This window comes from Pogona vitticeps, chromosome 5 (genome assembly GCF_051106095.1).
Source record: "Pogona vitticeps strain Pit_001003342236 chromosome 5, PviZW2.1, whole genome shotgun sequence".
Classification (NCBI taxonomy): Eukaryota; Metazoa; Chordata; class Lepidosauria; order Squamata; family Agamidae; genus Pogona; species Pogona vitticeps.
Window position 1 is genome coordinate 170,933,822 of NC_135787.1, and position 10,078 is coordinate 170,943,899.

Genomic DNA, 10,078 nt, shown 5'->3' on the forward strand with positions numbered 1-10,078 from the left:
AAATTTGGTTTCGTAAGACAATGTTTTCGCAAGACAGCGATTTCCGCGAAATGGATTAGCATCATCTTGCGAGGCACCACTGTATTAGGAGCCTCAGGGCACAGTGGTTAAAACTGCAGTACTGCAGTCAAGACCTTGCTCATGAGCTGAGTTTGATCCTGATGGACTCAGGTAGTCGGTTCGAGGTTGACTCAGCTTTCCATTTTTCCGAAGTCAGTAAACTGAGCATGCTGGGGGAGTGGGCAATGTGTAGTATAGGGCAAACTCTGCCCTATGGCCTCAGAAGACCTTTGCCTCCTTCAGAGCATGAATGAAACAATATTCAAAACACCATTCTGAAACCACTATGACCTCATTCATCACACTACTACAAGAAAGTACACAGAAACTTTTAGATAACTCCCAGGGAATATACAGTACAATACAACCCAGAATAAGGAAACTACACACTTGTCATCTCCATATTTAGCTGCCTCATCATTTGGCAGTAACATTTTTTCCATTACAAACACAGACCTTTAAACATCAAAGTATTGTGGGTGTATTTCAACAGGGATAGTTACTATATGGTTCTTCAACAGTTCCATATTGGTTCAAACGCTAAACTACAATGATACAAATGTACCTGTAATACAGTATCTTTGTGCAACTAACGAAAACACAGATCTTGCTAAATAAATTGTAACAATTCGGAATTAAGAATCAACCTCTTCATCTCAAGCAGTATTAGTTTATTAGTAACAGAAGATTTCTGATCAGGAAAGTTACTCCCAATGTTTATGATTATGCACAAATAAGATGTAAAATCCCAAACCCCACCTGCACATTCTCCATGCACAAGGAAACTGTTCACACTGGCAGGCAGGAACAGAAATTCCATTGCCCCACCTATCTTGTGGGGCAATGCTTCTTAGGAGGTCTTCTATGTTAGGGTTTTATTTCAAATGCATGGAAAACTGCCAAGAGAAGCAGAGACTACAGAAGCCTCCATGAGCAGGTGGTATAACACCCTTACCTAAATCACCCTCATCAAAAAAATCCTTCTCAGTCTGAGGATGGATGCATCTCACTGAGGCATCATCCCACTGATGGAAGCTGCAACAGCAAAAGTAACATTTCTCCTTTGCAATTAATTAAATACCTCTATGAAGTACCTGAACAGATCCTATCATTCTATATCCCAGATTATTCTAGGTTACTATACACATTTGGAAAATTAAAGGGAAAAAGGGGGCATACAGAATATCGTGGCACCTTAGAGACTAACAGATTTGTTTTGGTGTGAGCTTTCAGGGACCAAAATCCATTTACTGAAACACAAAGAAAGATAACCTCAAGAAGTAGATCTTGACCCATGAAAGCTCACAATGAAACAAACCCATTACAGATTTCTTTTTCCTTTTTCTGTTTTCCCTTTGGTTTTCCCAACATGCTAAAACAGACTCACATGGCTACCACTTTGGAAATTAAAGTAACTGAAGTACTTACTTCCTTCTCCATAAAACAAGAGGCCATTGTAAAATTTTGTTTCTGCCTGGAGAAAAAAGCAGAGATGTTTTTCTTTGAATGAGAAGTCTATGAAGGTTCAAAGGGCATGGAAAATATACAGATACATCTTGAAAATATATGTGAACTATAACATATAGTCATTTTTCAAATTCTAAGAAACATTACCTCATGTTTTAAAGTTTTGATTTCACAGCAAAGGGCAGCATACACAGTGATAACTTTATTTAGAACCTGGATTTATAAAAAAAAACAGGAAAGGTTAAGGCACCATTACATATATTTTGTTTTTTTTTATTTATTTAACTTATTTTTACCCCGCCTTTCTCCTTAAAAAGACCTAGGGTGACTTACATTATTAAAAGACTAGGACACAACCCATATAAAACTACAACTATAGATTCAGCAAAAAAAATGACTGGCAGCAGAATTCACGGCTTAATAAAGGCAAAGCGTGCTGCTTATATACGGCCCCATAGCGCTTCAAGCACTCTCTGGGCGGTTGACAAGTTAATTATGCAGGCTACACACTGCCCCCCCCCCCAGCAAGCTGGGTACTCATTTTACCGACCTCGGAAGGATAGAAGGCTGAGTCAACCTTGAGCCAGCTACCTGGGATTGAACCCCAGGTCGTGAGCACAGTTTTGGCTGCAGTACAGCATTTTAACCACTGCGCCACGAGGCTCCTCAATACTCCATATTTCATATATCAGCTTTGACTCTGCAAAGATACAAGTCCATTTGACTTCTCCTTTCTCCAAACTTTCTCACTCTGAATTATCAGTCCAAGAACCAAAGCTTATAAAAGTTACCTTCTGGGACTACATCTCATAGGATTGCAGCTTCTTCACATTCTGGTGAATATTTTGTAATTCAAGAACTGGTCCCTGCGTTTCTTTTCTTCTCCTCACCCCAACCCTTATTTTTTTCTTTTGTGCTATATTTAGCAGATAGAAAGCTTAAATGCAGAGACTGTATTGTTTGTTACTGATATTAAATGAGATACATGGGCAGCTTTGTTGTCTAAAGAACAGGAAAAAATACTATAAAACAAAGAATGCTCAAAGGATTTTAAAAATTAATAATAATTTCTGTAACAGTTATCTCAAACCTAAGGTCCTTACCTTATTTTCTGTCTTTATGAGTTCAAGTAAGGAAGACTGTTCATAAGGCAAAAGCTAAAATTAAACAAAAAGAAATCATTTCAGGAAAAAAAAAGGCTTGCCGTATGACAAAGCAAAACTAACCAAATCACACTAAAAGAGTTATTTCAAGCTGAATCCAACTGCAATTACTTAGAGCATAAAGCTTTATGATGCTGTTCTGCAACAATGATTAATTCTCTTAAAAAAAACTTATCCAACTTCTCCATAAAAACATATACAGAGAGCTGTGAGTTCTCATACAAAAACATTCTAAGATGATAATACATAAATGTTTGCAATCTAGCAGGATAGAAGTTTACCAAGCAATGACTTACCATGATTTATGACTAAGACAACCAGTATACAGTATTACAACTGGAAAGAGAAAGAGAGGAGTGGTGCTTCTTCTAAAAGCATAATCTATGAGGGCCTTTTTCAAGTTATATCTTTAAATGAGACTACTCACTGTAACACAAATGTATGGTTCCTGGAAAATTTGAATCCCAGGAAATAATAAGCCCCTTTAATTTTTTTTAAAAAGGATTAGACTGTAAATAATTCATAAAATAATTGGTTAATGATTAACTACAGTCTTGATCCAGAGGAGCCTATAAAGTGGAAAACAGCTCAGCAGGTATAAATACATACATATGGTCTAGTATGGCAGTGATTTAGTACTTTTCTGACCACACTTGAAGACTTCACTTCAAACATGAAGACTTCAGGGACATTTAGACGGGGGTAAAAGGGATGAAAAATGAAATGATCAGACTGAAGATCAATTTTAACTACTCAAGATGGCTGAGGGATGGCTGAGCTAACACTAGGCCAACAGAGACTGCACCACATGGAACATCCCATTCCAGTTTAGGGATGGTTGAAATTTCTTAGGACAATCCTACTCCCAAAGCTAGGTTTGTCTCAGCATAGTTGCTGCAAGTCTGAGCTAAGAGAGGTATGGATCTAATGTTAACTCAGCTCTTCCCCAACCCTCCCTTTGGGAGGGGGGAGGTGATCTTCCACTTGATCACAGCTAGCACAACACTCTTGCTGGCAGATCCAGCTGTATCAGCCAATTTGAGATCAGCCAAAACAAAAGGATTGTGCCCTCACAGAACACGTCTGCCCATGACAAATCCACTACAGCTGGCATATTTTGTGCTTTATTAACACTCCACAGTTCATATACTGTACCAGCTTTTAAAAACAAATTCCTCACTATGACTTCTATGCCTTTTAATCTTTGTCTATTATGCTACACAGATGTACACTGAGTAGTCTCATTTAAGAATATAGCCTGAAAAAGCTCCTCATACACTACATTTCTTAACGAGACAAGAAAATCATACCATCATCTCCTAAACAGACCAACTGAGAGGATTCAGCTACAGCAGCTCCTCCCAACTTTCTTTCTCATTACTTAAAGTCCAGTGTGCAAGGCAGGAAAGCAGACGTTTATACCAGGTGGAAGGTTTAAGCAAGTGGAAGGCAAGAAAGCAGAAGTTCAGAATATAGGGAATGTATGCCTTCACTTCTTACCATCTGTGTTTTCGTTTTCTATGCAATTTTAAATACCAATTCAATTTCATTCAAGCAACTTGTAGCTTAGGAAAAATTTCAGGTGTGTAACTTTTTTTATATAAGTCTGTTTAGCTAAACAGACCCTTATGCTAAACAGACCCTCATATATATAAAGGTCTGTTTAGCAAAAGCAACCATTATATAAAAAACAAACTGCCAAATAAATGTAACACTTTTTTCCTATACGTTTTCAAAACAACTGGATATTATATGATTCAGCTCAGTCCTACACATAACTTCATTACTTACTTAATACTTTTTATGGTAAAAAGATGGAAGTGGTAGAAAAAGCCATTGTCAGTTACAAGTGAAAAAAAAATCAAGATTTAAAACACCCCCATAGAGTCCTGAGTTTGAAGTAGAGGGTCATAAAGTAAAACCCTAATCTGGAAATTTGTTGTTATGTGCCATCATGTCAGGATTGACTTATAGCAATCCTACCGTGTTTTTAAGATAAGTCAGACATTTAAGGAGTATCTTTTACCAATTCTACCTCCATGAGTTTCCATGACAGAGCTGGGGAATCGAATCCAAATCCATAACTCTATTCACTATATCACACTGGGTACCAAAGCAGAAAAGCATAGGTTTAAATAAAGGGATGTATACATATTGTATTCAAACATACATTTAATGCAATGGGATCAAGATTGAAGTCCCAAACATCTCCTACAGAGTCATCCAGTGCATCTTCAATTCTCTTCAGCTGGGAAGTATATGCTTCAAGGAATTTCTCATAATTCTTCAATTGCACTTCAACATGGATTTCTAAAAATACATAGTATTTAATTATGTTAGGTTATTTAACAGAATCACCCTTAATCTACTTTGTCTTGAATGTTCAATAATGGGAAAAATCTACATGAGAAGGTTGTTATTCAGGTAGTTATTCTGCCTTGCACCTGTTTTAGTTTATTAAAAAGTTACCGTACTTCCCACAAAGGATACTTTTTTCACTTGGCTTATTACACTGCTGCATCTGCAAAGTCATTTCTCCACCTTTTTGTACAAAGCAAAAAGTGAAGCAATATATCACCCAAACTTTCTGACAGTAACCTTTAATCACTTTAGGTTCTCAAATGTAACTTGCCACTGCACATATTTTTATAGTGACGTCTTCAGTAATTACACAGCAGTTTGAAAGTAATACAATTTCTCAGTCCTATTCACTCATTCATAAATACTAAACACACACTAAAACACTGTTTTAGTGATAAATGATGCTTTGGGTCCTTTTGGGGAGAAAGGTAACACAGAAATATTTTAAATGAATAAATTCATTCCCTTTATGACTGATATTCTCTGGGGTCTAGGACAACACACACACACACAAAAAAACAATAGTGGTCAAGATCTGTGTATGTCTTCCCAAATTCAGCAGCCCTCCATGTCATCCAAATCATGTTCCAAAGGATTTCCCAAGTCTGGATCAAGTTTTTGGTACAAAGTTTTATGTACAAATTGCTGCAGAGGAATTGCTGATTCTGATGGAAGCAGTGGGATATAGGAAAAGTATACCACTGGTTCCTGAGCATTAAAACATTTTATATCAGTTGAACTGTGAGGTACATGTGGTCTCCCATCCATTTGTGTGGCCACCAGAGACCCCTAAAATTTACCTTGCTGATTAGGGTGTGTGTGACAGAAGGGGGAACTGTCACACAGTCCTTCACCCCCAAAAGAAGTTTTACATAATTCTTCTGTCACTACTGTTCTCGTTTTGCTTGGCTGGTACGGTCAAGACCAACCAGTTTTCAAGGAGATGAAAACTGGCTCTTGGACCCCTCGTGTGCCTTATAAAAAACAATAACTACAGTAATGCAAGTATTCAATGGAATGAAATTAGAGAGGGAAAGTTAAAAAAGGAGAAAAAAATCCACTACATACCATTAAAGGCCAGTGGGGGAAATCAAACTCCCAGTCTCTAGTCTGCAGCCAGATACCTAAACCTCTGAGCTATATAGCCAGCAGTCTTTCATATAGCCCCTCAAATTGGTTAAGTTTTAAGTTCACTACACTTGGAATTCTGCACGCAAACAAACCAGAAGGCGTATTCTGTGGACTATGACGTGCCCTCCAAACAAAAAAATGTGGACACAACATTTTGCACATAGTGCCCATCACTGCCACCTCGCCTTTCAGGAGCAGTGTTGAAACCAAGAGCACAATTGGCTGCATATTTGATCTTTCAGAGGATATTTAGGTTACCTACTGACCAACAAGAACAAGGAAAAGACTCTGTGGTCCCCAAGATTATGCAAATATAAGAGTGAGCGATACTTTTTACAGGATCACTAAAAATCACACAAACTGTAAGCTTTCATGGAGAAAAATTTAACTTTTTCAGGCTTAGCACAACCCCTTCATGGGTAGTGCAGAAAAATCGTGTACAGTACTAGAATCCATAAAATGATGGTACATATCTGTGACAGTTGATATCAGTCCTCCAAGGCTGCACTCCCAAGCCTCTTTATAGCATTGTTTGGAACTTTTACACCCTTCTCTTAGGACCAAAAAGCTGCCAATTACTTCGTGACCAACAAAGCAATCTAGAATAATCTAGAATGAGCTTGTTTCTTTATCTTCATCTAAACTCTCACTGCACAAAAACAACAATTTAGGACAGACACTAAAGGATCAGACAAACATGAGCTGCAGAATTCCAGTTCTGAGCAGTAGTAATTCTAGTATACTGTACTTTTTTAGATACTGTACATCCATTTCTTGGCCACCATTAACGTCAAACACTAAACTCTCAAATTATTTTGCCATGACTTAATTTTTCTGGCTTAAGTAGAGAGTAGCAGCTAGAATAAAGACTCACTATGTCTAAATGGGAGAAAGAATATACTTAATGGAAAAACACATAACAGGAACACAAGGATTCAGAGGACTTTTGTATTTACAGTAATTAAGTATCAGAAAGAACAAACATACAGTATTACTAATCAACAATTCTAGAATCAATTATAGTATTCTAGAGTAACTAGATGAAAGAGACATGGATAGATGGTGGCAAAGCGGTAAGAAAATATTATTGAAAGCAGGGGAACAGCTTTTCATTAAGAAAATAAAGTATGTATTCAATTGCAATAAGGGGCACACATGTAGAGGAACCATGCTACAGTCCAGCACAGGAAACACAAATGATTGTTACAGTCATGTAAAATGTTCTGACTGTGTTGCAACAACAGAAAAGTCCAACTGAATATCCACACTGAGAAAATATATCACACCCAACATTATTGAACCTGTGCCATATGCATAATGTTCTGCTCTTTATTCAGTATTCTAAATGGGTCACCACCCCAATTTTTCTATTCACAGTAAATAAGAGATCAGAATTTCTCTTTTTATGCTCATGTTACAGACCACTTAACCACACACACTTTACAACTTTAACCACTGTCCCAATTGCAAAAATGAAAAGCTATAGGGAATGGGTAGATATATTATCAGCAAACAGATATAGATATAACAGTGACATTAATAGTTTTGGCACTGCTAACAATGGGACCAAAGGATGCTATTTTATTTTAGATTAATCAATCCAGGAAAAAAACCACAATAATTCACTGTGGAAGAGAACAGCTTTTAAATAATTACAAGCATGTTCATTATTTTCTAGTCATACTAGTCTATTACAACAGAAACAAAATCTTACAGCCCTTGATGCCTAATAAATTACTATGGTATAAGATTCCATAGTCCTCAAGAATTTAGGCTTTTAAATGCTTTAAGATGCCCCCAAATCTAACTATTGGCCATATAACATTAACTTCTAGATGAAGTTCCAAGAAATCAAAGGGAAATTTAAGCCTAGATTAGGAATGCTGAAAGATAAACAGGGAAGCATACTATATGACCAGAAGTTGGAAACAATATACTGTACTGAACAGAAGGGACAAAAGGATGACAGACTTTTTTGAAGAAGAATCCTATGATGAAGAACCTACATTTCTAGAAGGTGAAGTGAAAACTGCTCTGAAAGCACTGGGAAGAAATAGGTAATCAAGGATAGATGGGATACCAACAGAACTGTTTCAAGCCACAGAGACTGAAACTGACAAAATCCTAAAAGGAATATGCCAACAAATATGGAAAACAAAACAATGGCTCACAGATTGGTAATATTCAATATACATACCAATCCCCAAGAAAGGAGATGCCAAGGAGTGCAATCAACTCCATCATTCTAATTTCATATGCAAGCAAAGTGATGCTCAAGGTGTTGTAATGAAAGCCTTTATCTTATATGGAGAAAGAAATGTCTGATGTTCAAGCTGGAGTCAGAAATAGAAAAAGCACTTGAGATCATATTGCAAATACCCGTTCACTACTGGAGTGCACCAAGGAATTTCAGAAAAAGATCTGTTTATGTTTTATAAATTATAATGAAGCCTTTGTGGATTATGAGAAGTTATGGATTGTTCTGAAAGAAATGGGTGTGCCACAGCAATTAATTGTCCTGATGTGTAACCTCTATTGTGGACAAGATGCTACAATTAGGACAGAATATGGACAGACAGAATGGTTTCCTACAGGCAAAGGTGTCAAACAATGGAATATGTTATCTCCTTATTGGTTCAATGTAGATGCAGAACATATACAGAAAGCTGTATTAGATTCGGAAGGAGTAAAAATTAGTGGAAGAAATGTCAGTATTTTAAGATATGCAGATGACACCACTTTGCTAGCAGAAAGCAGCAATGACTCCAAATGACTAGGGAAAGTGAAAAAAGATAGCACCAAAGTAGGACTGCAGTTGAACATTAGGAAGACAAAAATTGTGGCTACAGCACTAACAAACCACACAGCTTTAATGTTTACAGTTAAGAAATTGAACCTGTTAAAGATTTTGTATGCCTTGGTTCAATCATCAAGCCAAACAAAGATTGAAGTCAAGAAACCAAGTCTGAGACTCTAAAGAACAGCAATAAAAGAATGAGAAAAGATCATCAAGTGTGTCACCAGACAGCAAGGCCAAGATCACTCACACTATTGTATTCCCTGTTACTATGTATGGGTAAAGTATGGTATGGACAGTGAAGAAACCTGATACGAAGAAAATTGATTTGTTTGAAATATGACCCCAGAAGAGAGCTTTTGTGGGTACCCTGGATTGGCAGGAAGACCAGCAAGAGGGTTCTAGGTCCAATCAAGTCTGAATGATGTCTGGGAGCAAAAATGTTGAAAGTGAGGCACATCATGAGAAAGCAATATTCACTAGGGGGAAAAAACAAAACAATAATGCTGGGAAAAGTTGAGGGTAGCCGGAAAAGAGGAAGACCAAATACGAGATGGGCTGACTCCCTAAAGGAAGCCATAGCCTTGAGTTTACAAAACCTGAGCAGGAGGAAATTTTGGAGAGAGAGCACTCATTCATAGGGTCGCCAGAGGTCGGAGGCGACTTGACGACACCTGACAACCGGAGCCCGCGAGGGAGCGAGTGCCAGGACTAGGCGTGTGCCCGCAGAACAAACCAAGGGGCCTCCCCCCCCCCCACGAGCCGGGTCCGGCGGGGAAGGAAAGGGGCGAAATTCCTGGGGCGGAAGGACCCATCTCACAGGACGGGGGGGGGGCTGAATTCGACCTGGCAGGAGGAGCCTTCGCGACCGCCTTGAGGGAGGACGGATGGCTCTCCCTGGACGCCCTTATTTAGTTTCTGAGGAAACCCGCGTCCCGCCTCCCCCAACCCTTACTTTGAGAGCCGTCGTCGACGCGGTCGAAGTCCCACTCCGGCGAGAGCGTCTCCAGCGCCATGACAAACGCGCACCCAACACTGGCGGCGGTAGCGGCAGCTTCTACCCCCCCTCCCCGTCCTCCTGCCAAACCGAAAGACACGG

General features: G+C 38.5%; 1 protein-coding gene across 3 annotated transcripts in view; it reads right to left on the reverse strand.

The window, feature by feature from the left end:
* The window catches only part of WASHC4 (WASH complex subunit 4), a 48,979-nt gene extending 38,901 nt beyond the window's left edge, over positions 1 to 10,078 (reverse strand). For 2 of the 3 annotated variants that reach the window (XM_073000030.2, XM_073000029.2), the window contains exons 1-5: positions 9,935 to 10,078; positions 4,861 to 5,000; positions 2,631 to 2,684; positions 1,675 to 1,740; positions 1,489 to 1,534 (exon numbers count right to left, since the gene is read on the reverse strand). In XM_073000030.2, coding sequence (XP_072856131.2) covers positions 1,489 to 1,534; positions 1,675 to 1,740; positions 2,631 to 2,684; positions 4,861 to 5,000; positions 9,935 to 9,995 — 367 coding nt within the window. In that variant the 5' untranslated portion in view covers positions 9,996 to 10,078. The remainder of the gene's footprint in view (positions 1 to 1,488; positions 1,535 to 1,674; positions 1,741 to 2,630; positions 2,685 to 4,860; positions 5,001 to 9,934) is intronic. The other variant, XM_078376209.1, reaches the window with a different exon arrangement.